At 41.5% G+C, this 13,022-nt stretch overlaps 1 protein-coding gene across 1 annotated transcript in view; it reads right to left on the reverse strand.

Moving 5' to 3' along the window:
* Positions 1 to 1,464: 1,464 nt before the first annotated feature.
* LOC311100990 (nuclear distribution protein nudE-like 1-A) overlaps positions 1,465 to 13,022 on the reverse strand; it is a gene marked incomplete at its 3' end in the record, with an annotated part of 40,590 nt that continues 29,032 nt past the window's right edge. Inside the window, exons 7-9 of the mRNA XM_084141997.1 lie at positions 11,389 to 11,477; positions 11,091 to 11,245; positions 1,465 to 1,558 (exon numbers count right to left, since the gene is read on the reverse strand). Coding sequence (XP_083998123.1) covers positions 1,465 to 1,558; positions 11,091 to 11,245; positions 11,389 to 11,477 — 338 coding nt within the window. The remainder of the gene's footprint in view (positions 1,559 to 11,090; positions 11,246 to 11,388; positions 11,478 to 13,022) is intronic.

A 13,022-nucleotide genomic window follows, 5' to 3' on the forward strand; every position in this document is an offset into this window, starting at 1 on the left:
CAGAGCAGGAAGCCCAGAATACTCACCACAACGAGACAAGGAGGATTTCCTTCATTATCCCTTTTGAACATGTTTAAGCCAATACAGTTTTACGCTTTCCATTCAATTTTAACACACATAAATAAAACAAAACTGTAAAATATTAGATTCTTCAAATGGTTACTGGAATTAAACTCAAGTTCAGAAAGGCAGATGAGGTTGACATAGGATATTCAATTATTGATGGGCAATATGTCAGCTTGTTAGGAGCAGGTCCATGTAGCTCAGTTGGTAGAGCATGGCGCTTGCAACGCCAGGGTTGTGGGTTCGTTTCCCACAGGGGGCCAGTATGAAAATGTATGCACTCATTAACTGTACGTTGCTCTGGATAAGAGCGTCTGCTAAATTACTAAAATGTAAATGTGGTGAAGGATCTTTCCAGGCTATTAAACACATCTACACCCGTGTGCCAGCTGCCAAGCCATTAACCGTAGTTTTCCATTCATAAATGGAAAATACCACATGGAATGTTGCAGACGGTAGGGTCTCTCCACAGCCTGAGGCAAAGCTGCTAGATACAAGTCATCCAGACATGTGCATCTTATTTCTTCTGACTCTGGCTAATCTATATTATCTCACCTGCTACAGTATCTCTTGCCACATACTGACAAATCGTAACATTTAAATAAAATTGCAGTAGCATACACCGAGTGTACAAAACATTATGAACACCTGCATCTTCCATGACAGACTGACCAGGTGAAAGCTATGATCCCTTATTGATGTCACTTGTTAAATCCACTTCAATCAGTCTGGATGAAGGGGAGGAGACAGGTTAAAGAAGGTTTTTTAAGCCTTGAGACAATTGACACATTGATTGTGTATGTGTGCCATTCAGAGGGTGAATGGGGAAGACAAAATATTTAAGTGCCTTTGAACGGGGTATGGTAGAACTGCAACCCTGCTGGGTTTTTCGCGCTCAACAGTTTCCGGTGTGTATCAAGAATGGTCCACCACCCAAAGGACATCCAGCCAACTTGACAACTCTGGGAAGCATTGGAGTCAACACGGGCCAGCATCTCTGTGGAACGCTTTCGACACCTTGTAGTCCATACCCCGACGAATTGTGGCTGTTCTGAGGGCAAAATGAGGGGGTGGAGGGTGGAACTCAATATTAGGAAGTGTTCTTAATGTTTTGTACATTCAATGTATTTTTGAATCCCTCACTGTTTCCTCTACAATAGTCCCACAAGCACTTAAGGGTCAGAATGACACAAAGAATGTGTAGTGACTGCAAAGAGGGGCAAGTATTACAGTATGCGAAAAGTGTTTAATAGTGCTGGCCATTTTTATGTCCTCACTTGTTTGGACTCATTTGAAAGTCAACACAATGTTTTCTGTTTTAAGACATAGCCTTGTCCATTGGCAGAAGGGAGGAGGAAGGTGTTGTGGGGAGGGGCTTGGCAGGGGTACTGTCTGTCACTGTCACACAATGAGGGGCAGTAGGTCAGGAGGGGAGGGAGCGGGGGGTGCTGTGACGGCTGTCAGCGTGCCAGGGTCCAGGCCATTCACCGCCCTGCTGTAAACACAAACACAACATGGGTTAGTCTGGTTTACTGACGGTTAGGCAACATTTCACTTGTTGCTACTTACAAAATTAACCTTGCTGGATTCATATTATGGGGTGGTAAAACAGGTATATTAGCATAGCAAACATAAAATCTGCATAGCCTAATACCTAGGTAGGTATTGCATGGCATTTTAAATTAGAGTTTCAATGAAGATGGGCTACACATAAGTAAAACTACTGATGTAGGTCTATTAGTGGAGCAGATAAACTGGACTATCACTTTACACTGGTCTCCTTTGTCTAGTCTGCCAGACAAAAGGGGCCATTTGAATGAAGCCACAATCACTACACAGGCAGGCACACTTTCCAGCGGGCTATGGATCTTAGTGCCCAGCGCAGGGTTGAACCAGTGACCTCAGCCACAGCAGGTCACCTATTAGTATGTCCTCATTATCCTACTACCGGTCAGCCATGTCACTTGCCTGACGACTTAAACTGAATTCTTCCGCTGCTCTACTCTACTGCTACCTACTTCAGTCTGAGACTGCCATTGTTGAAGTTGTTTGTGGTGACGTTACAACGAGAGGTGTTGTACAAAACAAAGTCTTGATTCCGTCTCTCACAGTTGAAGTGTACCTATGATAAAAATTACAGACCTCTACATGCTTTGTAAGTAGGAAAACCTGCAAAATCTGCAGTGTATCAAATACTTGTTCTCCCCACTGTATATGTATATTAAAGTAGTAAAAAGTAAAGTATTTGGTCCCATATTCCTAGCACGCAATGACTACATTAAGCTATTGACTGTACAAACTTGTTGGATGCATTTTCTGTTTGTTTTGGTTGTGTTTCAGATTATTTTGTGCCCAATAGAAATGAATGGTAAATAATGTTGTGTCATTTTGGAGTCACTTCTATTGTAAATAAGAATAGACTGTTTCTAAACACTTCTACATTAATGTGGATGCTACCATGATTATGGATAATCCTGAATGAATCATGAATAATGATGAGTGAGAAAGTTACAGACGCACAAATATCATACCCCCAAGAAATGCTAACCTCTCACCATTACAATAACAGGGGAGGTTAACATTTTGGGGGGGGATGTGCTATTTATGCCTCTACAACTTTCTCACTCATTGCAATCCATGAATATGGGACCAAATACTTAACTTTTTACTACTTTAAAAACACATAAGTGAATTTGTCCCAATACTTTTCATCCCCTAAAATGGGGGGAGACTAACCAGGTTTCCATATAGGGATGTTAACCGTTAAATCGGTTAGCAGCCAAATCATGCTTATCGGTCTATTGGTGAATTTGCATAACTGTGTGGTATTAAATTGTCACGTGTGTATTTTCGTTAGTAGTCATGCATCTTGGTTTTCACACGCGCACAGAATACAGAGCCTAGTTTGAGGAGCGGAATAGCCTACCACCTGTCCGACAGCAAGAGAGTAGCTCCTCAAAAAGCCTGTAGGCTACTGGAGTGAAACCTGCTTTAGTAAGCACAGTCATTGCGCAACAAATAACAATTCTAAATTCAATCGCATGTTAACTTTGGTGGTCACGATTAAAAAAGGAGCTATTTTTATTTCTCAAATCTCAACTCGTAAAGCACGCCTCCCATTCGCCATTCTGATGTATAGGCTATAGCCTGCCTACCGTTGACTATCAACACGTCACCCACCACTTTGCAATGTGAGCTTGAGGCAGTATAATTGTTTGAAACCTGAACGTTTTAATTTACTTCAAATGATGAGGCATGTCTTACCTTGCTTCAAAGTAGCCTTCAAAAATATAAAATACTTCCTCATGCCATTAACCAGCATTTCTCTCCTGTTCTAAATGTTTTCATATCAACTTTCTTTCATTGTCCAGAAGCCAAAGGCACAATCTTAGTCATATTAGCAACCCATCATAGTAGCTGCTATTAGATTCCCCCCTTTTCTAAGTTTCTAACAGAGATTTTCATCTCTGTCACATACAGAACTGCTCGCATTAGTTGAGCAGTTTAGAACTCTGTTTTCCACGAATTGCATTTGGGCAAATGTTTGAAAATGACGTTTTATTAGTTGCTTCATTACAGGAGTTGCATGTTCTATAATAGGCTATAACCTTTTGACTGTAAGCTCTTAATGAAAAATGTCCGGTCCTTGTATGCATGCATAGTATCAGAGAGGAAGAGGCAAAGCGAGAGGTTTTACTCTTGCCAAAATCTGTCCAAAATACACTACATGACCAAAAGGATGTGGACACCTGCTTGTCGAACATCTCAATCGGCGTTCCAATTCATTCCAAAGATGTTCGATGGGGTTGAGGTCAGGGCTCTGTGCAGGCCAGTTAAGTTCTTCCACACCGATCTCGACAAACCATTTCTTTATGGACCTCGCTTTGTGCACGGGGGCATTGTCATGCTGAAACAGGAAAGGGCCTTGCCCACACTGTTGCCACAAAGTTGGAAGCACAGAATCGTCTAGAATGTCATTGTATGCTGTAGTGTTAAGATTTCCCTTAACTGGAACTAAGGGGCCTAGTCCGACCATGAAAAACAGCCTCAGACCATTATTCCTCCTACACCAAACTTTACAGTTGGCACTATGCATTGGGGCAGGTAGCAATCTCCTGGCATCCGCGAAACCCAGATTTGTCAGTCGGACTGCCAGATGGTCCTCTGTAGCTCAGCTGGTAGAGCACGGCGCTTGTAACGCCAAGGTAGTGGGTTCGATCCCCGGGACCACCCATACACAAAAAATAAAAAATAAAATGTATGCACGCATGACTGTAAGTCGCTTTGGATAAAAGCGTCTGCTAAATGGCATATTATTATTATTATTATTATTATTATTATTATTATTATTATTATGGTGAAGTTTGATTCATCACTCCAGAGAACATGTTTCCACTGCTTCAGAGTCAAATGGCGGCGAGCTTTACACCACTCCAGCTGACGCTTGGCATTGCGCATGGTGATCTTAGGCTTGTGTGCGGCTGCTCGACCATGGAAACCCATTTCATGACGCTCCCGACGAACAGTTCTTGTGCTGACGTTGCTTCCAGAGGCAGTTTGGAACTTGGTAGTGAGTGTTACAAATTAGGACAGACAATTTTTACGCCCAAGTGCTTCAGTATTCGGCGGTCCCGTTCTGTAAGCTTGTGTGGCTTACCACTCCGCGGCTGAGCCGTTGTTGCTCCTAGACGTTTCCACTTCACAATAACAGCACTTACAGTTGACCAGGGCAGCTCTAGCAGGGCAAACATTTTACTTACTGACTTGTTGGAAAGGTGGCATCCTATGACAGTGCCACGTGGAAAGTCAGAGCTCTTCAGTAAGGCCATTCTCCTGCCAATGTTTGTCTATGGAGATTGAATAGCAGTGTGCTTGATTTTATACATCTGTCAGCAACGGGTGTGGCATACAATCATCGCAGCTATGCAGATTTTGTTGTGAGGATACAGAATCAATAGACCATTTGTTTTGGTATTGCCCGCAGGTAGCCTGTTTCTGGTCTCAGGTTCAGGAATGGCTGAAAATGCATATCATTGATCTAAAATTGACCTTAGAAATAATATTGTTGGGAGATCTAGAGAGACCTAGTCAGTCAATTACTAATATAATAATACTCTTAGTAAAAGTATTTATCTTCAACTCGCAATCTGTGGATTCTATTCGATTAGATCGATTCAAATTGTATGTTAAAAATCACAGCATAGTAGAACGATATATGGTACGTAGAAATCCGAAGAGGGTGGCCAGCAGAGATAGGTGGGATGGGCTGAGGGTTGGGATGTGGAATTGGAGACAAGTGGGAGTGGAGTTGCTGGGTGGGGGATAGATAGACGGTCAAAGATGGGAATGGAATTATTTTATACATATATATACATACATACACACACACACACACACACTACCGTTCAAAAGTTTGGGGTCACTTAGAAATGTCCTTGTTTTTGAAAGAAAAGCAATTTTTTGTCCATTAAAATAACATCAAATTGATCCGAAATACAGTGTAGACATTGTTAATGTTGTAAATGGCTATTGTAGCTGGAAACGGCAGATTTTTAATGGAATATCTACATAGGCGTACAGAGGCCCATTATCAGCAACCATCAGTCCTGTGTTCCAATGGCACGTTGTGTTTGCTAATCCAAGTTTATCATTTTAAAAGGTCAATTGATCCTTAGAAAACCCTTTTGCAATTATGTTAGCACAGCTGAAAACTGTTGTGCTGATTAAAGAAGCAATAAAACTGGCCTTCCTGAAACTAGTTGAGTATCTGGAGCATCAGCAATTGTGGGTTCGATTACAGGATCAAAATGGCCAGAAAGAAATAACTTTCTTCTGAAACTCGTCAGTCTATTCTTGTTCTGAGAAATGAAGGCTATTCCATGCGAGAAATTGCGAAGAAACTGAAGATCTCGTACAACGCTATGTACTACTTCCTTCACAGAACAGTGCAAACTGGCTCTAACCAGAATAGAAAGAGGAGTGGGAGGCCCCGGTGCACAACTGAGCAAGAGGACAAATACATTAGTGTCTAGTTTGAGAAACAGACACCTCACAGGTCCTCAAATGGCAGCTTCATTAAATAGTACCTGCAAAACACCAGTCTCAATGTCAACAGTGAAGGGGTGACTCCGGGATGCTGACCTATGCAGATATTCCATTATAAAATCAGCCGTTTCCAGCTACAATAGCCATTTACAACATTAACAATGTCTATACTGTATTTCTGATCAATTTGACGTTATTTTAATAGACAAAAAAATTGCTTTTCTTTCAAAAACAAGGACATTTCTAAGTGACCCCAAACTTTTCAACGGTAGTGTATATATATACACACACACACACACACACACACACACACACACACACACACACACACACACATACATATATATATACAGAGCATTCGGAAAGTATTCAAACCCCTTGACTTTTTCCACATTTTGTTACATTACAGCCCTTTTCTCAAATTGATTAAATTGTTTTTCACCCTAATCAATCTACACACAATACTCTATAATGACAAAGCGAAAACTGGTTTTTATGAATGTTTGCAAACTTAAAAAAATAAAAAATAAAATACCTTATTTACATAAGTATTCAGACCCTTCGCTATGAGACTTGAAAAAGAGCTCAGGTGCAGCCTGTTTCCATTGATCATCCTTGAGATGTTTCCACAACTTAATTGGAGTCCACCTGTAGTAAATTCAATTGATTGGACATGATTTGGAAAGGCATACACCTGTCTATATAAGGTCCCACAGTTGACAGTGCATGTCAGAGAAAAAACCAAGCCATGAGGTCGAAGAATTGTCCGTAGAGAACAGAGACAGGATTGTGTCGAGGCACAGATCTGGGGAAGGGTACCAAAAAATGTCTGCAGCATTGAAGTTCCCCAAGAACACAGTGGCCTCCATCATTCTTAAATGGAAGAAGTTTGGAACCACCAAGACTCTTCCTAGAGCTGGCCGCCCGGCCAAACTGAACAATCGGGGGAGAAGGGCCTTGGTCAGGGAGGTGACCAAGAACCCAACGGTCACTGTGACAGAGCTCCAGATTTCCTCTGGAGATTGGAGAACCTTCCAGAAGGACAACAATCTCTGCAGCACTCCAACAATCAGGCCTTTATGGTAGAGTGGCCAGACGGAAGCCACTCCTCAGTAAAAGGCACATGACAGCCCGCTTGGAGTTTGCCGACAGCCCGCTTGGAGTTTGCCAAAAGGCACTTAAAGGACTCTCAGACCATGAGAAACAAGATTCTCTGGTCTGATGAAACCAAGATTGAACTCTTTGGCCTGAATGCCAAGTGTCACATCTGGAGGAAACCTGGCACCATCATGCTGTGGGGATGTTTTTCAGCGGCATGGACTGGAAGACTAGTCAGGATCGAGGGAAAGATGAATGGAGCAAAGTACAGAGAGATCCTTGATGAAAACCTGCTCCAGAGCGCTCAGGAACCTAGACTGGGGTGAAGGTTCACCTTCCAACAGTTGAACGACCCTAAGCACACAGCCAAGACAACGCAGGAGTGGCTTTGGGACAAGTCTCTTGAGTGGCCCAGCCAGAGCCCTGACTTGAACCCGATCGAACATCTCTGGAGAGACCTGAAAATAGCAGTGCAGGGACGCTCCCCATCCAACCTGACAGAGCTCGAGAGGATCTGCAGAGAAAAATGGGAGAAACTCCCCAAATACAGGTGGGCCAAGCTTGTAGCGTCATACCCACGAAGACTCAAGGCTGTAATCTCTGCCAAAGGTGCTTCAACAAAGTACTGAGTAAAGGGTCTGAATACTTATGTACATTTATAAAAACCTGTTTTTTGTTTTGTCATTATGGGGTATTGTGTGTAGATTTAATCCATTTTAGAATAAGGCTGTAACATAACAAAATGTGGAAAAATTCAAGGGGTCTGAACACTTTCCGAATCCACTGGATAGAGTGTAAGTCCAACGCGTTTCTACAGGCTTATTTTGGGCCTAAGCTTGTCGCCTGCCTTCCCGCCTTGGGACGACTCCCATTGTTAGGGCGGAAACATAAGCATCTCATCATTATATACAGATCTCCAATAGCATTTTCTGTTGGTCACGTCATTTGACTGTTTGGGGGGAAAAAAATACTGTTTGTTGACCGGTCAGTTAATCGGAAGCTAAATTGACTGAAATTTTAATCCATATTTCCATCCAACCTTTTTATGCAAGTAAAGTACATGTTGGATAAAAAATGTCGTGACAGGCCTGATGGAAACATAATTTTATTTGGTAAACTTTCCAAATGTCGACAACACATTATATGCTAGACAACACGTTAGACAAGGTGTCTGTAAAATGAGTTATTTGCGAGAAATGTTGGTGGAAACTAATTTATGAGCAAATATTGATAATAACCATCACATCGAAGTAAACTTGGGAGTCACGCGATGACGTTTGGTCCTCGCACTACGACTCTTCAGGAAAGCATTACGTTTATTAGGCTACAGATGAAAAAATGTATGATGAACTTCAGGGTGGTGAAGGTGCAAGGTGATGAGCTTGATGCTCCTTTCCAATAAATTTAGAGGGTCTTATTCTGGTGACATGATAATCGATGCTTGGCTGCAGTTTGAAAAATAAACTTGTCTCTTTTGTCCATAATAATCTCATCATGTAGGCTATATATGCATGCTAGTCAACAGCGCGCAGATAGGACTGTTGGCTAGAGCGCATGTACCAGAGTGGGCACACTCGCTATATAACGCAACATTGTTTGTGAGAAATTCAAAATGCGATGGAAACCCATTTCACAAGTATTTTTATGTGCACTACGTCATCACGCACAGCCTTTTATCTGCAACAAGTACATTTGATGGAAACATCTCTGGTGGGAAAATGTGCATATTGTTTTTTATGCAGATTTTAAAATATTCGCATGAAAATCAGGAAACCTAGTTTATGTACAAAAAGTGATGTAATTTCTAAACAGTTCACCTGATATGGATGAAAATACCCTCAAATGAAAGCTGTCAGTCTGCACTTTAACCAAAGTACAGAGCCAAAACAACAACAAATGTGTCACTGTCCCAATATTTGGAGCTCACTGTAGTTGAAGACTCTTGTTTGAGTCATAAATGTGCATTGAAATTATTTAGGAGAGGTGTGTTGTCTTCTGTTGCACCTACCCCAAATTTCCAAGAATATTCTTATCATGTTACTGAATGTATCCATAGTATTTTCAGATTTCGTTATAAACAAATGCGACGAAAAGTACAGTAAATGTTAAATCCACATAAAATCAACAGTGTAATGTTTGGATTCAGTCTTGTGTCAGGTGAACTGTTGTGTCCTCACCTTTAGTGTAATAATTTTCCCATATTCTCCAAACTGTTCCCTTTTAATTGCTACCATGGTTATGCATTTCCATATTTCTTCTGTAAGAAACGTGTCAATTTAGCCCTATCCACATAGGCCAATAGAGTTCCACTATTTCAAAATAGATTCTGTTGCTATGACTTAGACTGTGCCAAATAGTTTATAAAGTAGCCTATGTGAGTGGAAGATCACTGACGTAAAGGTTATAAAACTCATTTCACCCAGTTTGCTCCTTCCTGCACATGCCAAGCAAATGTAAAACCATACACATGCTCCCTCCCCTCTCTTTTAATACCTAGTGGAGTTTGTTCAACCTAATTTTGACCATACAAAAAAGTAAATTCCAGAGTCGGCATGGGTTCGAATCCGGCCAACTGCCCTTTGGCTCCCTCTCCCCCATCTTTCCACTGTAATCTCTCTTCAATAAAGCTAAAAAAAATACGAAAGGAGTGGGACAGCCCCACTCCTTAAAATAATTGCTTAAAAAAAAGTTAATTCTAAGCTGTGTTGGATATTAATGTACTCCACTTCAAACTCCTGTGTCTGGAATCCTATTCCTTCCATATTTATTTAGCTAGCTAGTCCTCTGAATAGTATGGCTCAGCTGTGACAGTGTGCTCTTTAGTAAAGAGCTATATGTATAGCTCCTCTACTCCTCCCTGCGGTGAAACCAAAACTGCATCCTTGTGAGCATGTCCTGCTCAACATGCTCAGTCAAGCTCATATCAATAGTTCCTCACACAGCAGAAACAACACCATGACACTACAACCTCTACAAACAGTCACACCACCTCTATATGGGACATATAGTAGTATTCATACCTTGAAAGACAACCTCAATATGGAAGAACAGAAGGACAGCACTGGCTATATAAGAACAGTGAAAAGTTACTTTTGACTTTGCACTTTAGAAACAGCTGCAAAACTGTATCTTGTTCACATGCAGTAGTTTGTAGTTAATTGACAATAATTGAGAACAAAATTCAAAGAACTGTACCACAACCATCTTTCCATTGCACTACATGCTTTCTCCTACACACCACAAAACTGAGAATCAATTTCCCCCTAATATGATTATTGATCCATATTGAAAGACACTACCGTTAAAGCTACCAACTCACACCAGCAGACATACATATATAATAATGGGAAGGAGATCTATCTACTGTATATCAGCATAGTGTTAAGAAGCAGAGAAATGTACCACCACCCAGATCAGTTATCTAGCCCCACAGTGAGTGAGTCTACCACAGCACTACAATTGAAAGGAGGGAGGCTTGTTAATCAAACAGCATGCAGGTGATTGACTGCCCCAGAATTAATGCAGGGAATATGACCCTCTCTCTCCTGCTGGGGAAAAACACAAGGGTCTGAGAGACCTTGTCAACCTCCATAACTTCTCCAACATCAACACACTTCCATGTACTCCCAACATTAAAGAAACATTTCAAATACACATTTCTACAGTCAAATGGATCATCATCAACGTTAAGAAATCTAACTGTAAAACCAGAGGGTCTTAACACAGCAAACAATAAATCGAGAAAATGACAAATGCATTAGGCTTATAACAAAGCAAAGATTTGACATCTAAGAAATGTTGTCCTTTACAATCTCCTGTTCCTCACAAATGAGTAATGTGTGTGTGAGTCACAGAGGGTGAAGTTGAATTGGGCTTCAACTTACGTTTTGTCGTAGTATGACGACGTCGTGTGGAGAGTATGGGAGAACTTGGCTGTGTTGCCGTTGATCACGTTCCCGTTCTCCGTGACGGCATAAGACTTCCTGGCTTTCTGGTCCTTGGCAAAGTTCCTGCAGGCTGTCAGCTTAGACTCCAGAGCCTGAGATGGACATAGAGAATGCAAAAAGATAGAGGCCTTCCACTATTAGCAAGAGATGGATATATGGTATAAGACACAGTCTTGGTGTACCAGAGTATACAGTGAATAGTGAATGTGTGCAAATAGAAAAATGTATGTCTCACCCCCACTTTCCGTAGCAAGTCACTGACGATGTTGAGAGCTGATATTCTGGCAGAGGGCGTCAGTGAGTTACCAAGGCCATTGGACAACTCTGGAAGATAAATACAACATACAAATGAAATGACATTTTATTCATCACATGCTTTGTAAACAACAGGTGTAGACTAACAGTGAAATGCTTCCCAACAATGCAGAGAGAAAGAAAATAGAAAAATAATAGAAAAGTAAAACATGTAATAATAAATACACAATGAGTAACTATAACTTGGCTATATACACGGGGTACCAGTATCAAGTCGATGTGCAGGAGTACAAGGTAACTGAGGTAGATATGTACATATAACTAGGAATAAAGTGACAGAAAATAGTAGCAGCAGCGTATGTGATGAGTCAAAAAAGTTTGTGCAAAAAGGGTCAATGCAGATATTTAAATAGTTAACCAAATAGCTACCCGGACAAACTATTTAGCAGTCTTATGGCTTGGGGGTAGAAGCTGTTCAGGGTCCTGTTGGTTCCAGACTTGGTGCATCGGCACCGCTGGCCGTGCGGTAGCAAAGAGAACAGTCTATGACTTGGGTGGCAGGAGTCTGAAAATGTTTGGGGCCTTTTTCCGACACCGCCTGGTATAAAGGTCCTGGATGGCAGGGAGCTCGGTCCCAGTGATGTACTGGGCCGTACTCACCACCCTCTGTAGCGCCTTGCGGTCAGATGCCAAGCAGTTGGCATACCAAGCGGTGATGCAGCCAGTCAAGATGTTGTCAATGGTGCAGCTGTAGAAGATTATGAGGATCTGAGGGCCCATGCCAAATCTTTTCAGCATCCTAAGGGGGAAGAAGTGTTGTCGTGCCCTCTTCACGACTGTGTTGGTATGTGTGGACTAGTGTTGCACGGTATAACGGTACCACGCTAATACCAAAACATCATGATACTTATAATACCAACATTTTAGAATACCGTAGTACCGTTTCATATGATATTACCAGATTTTTCTGCCCTACCGATCTAAAGAACCTGCTGGCGCCTGTTATAAAATGTTTATAAAGTCAGTTGAATTCAAGCAACAGCCACTAGTCTCTTGTATGCGCAGGTCCAATAATATCCACTTCACATGAGCATATCACGTGTGGCAGCTGTAATCATAATAATTAATTAATTTCAATTGATTGATTTCCTCATATGAACTGTAACTCTATGAAATTGTTGCATGTTGCGTTCATATTTTTGTTCAGTATAATTTCAGAAACCATGTCGAGGGCCATTTTAAACTAATCCCGGGTCGCTAGTTATTGGTTTGATAACAAACAACGTTGTTCAGTCATGTTACCTAGCTAGCAAACAAACTGGTAACTTGACAGTAGGTCTAGGCAAATTTGATTGGCACAGGAAGAAAGGAAAAGGATATGCTACTCATGAGATGTGCTTCAAAAGGATGGATTCATATAGGCCTAATGTAAGCCTAAACTATACACAAAATATTTCTTTCTGGTGCTCCTTAAATTCTGTTTGTGCCTACCATGTACAAGTTGGGAGCAGTGTGTGTGTGTTTGTGGGAGAGAGAGAGTGGTGTGTGTGTGTGTGTGTGTGTGTGTGTGTTTATGAGTGAAAGGGAGACCGAGTGTGTGGAAGGGAGGGAGAG

This window comes from Coregonus lavaretus, assembly GCF_964263955.1.
Source record: "Coregonus lavaretus genome assembly, chromosome: 25".
Lineage (NCBI taxonomy): Eukaryota > Metazoa > Chordata > Actinopteri > Salmoniformes > Salmonidae > Coregonus > Coregonus lavaretus.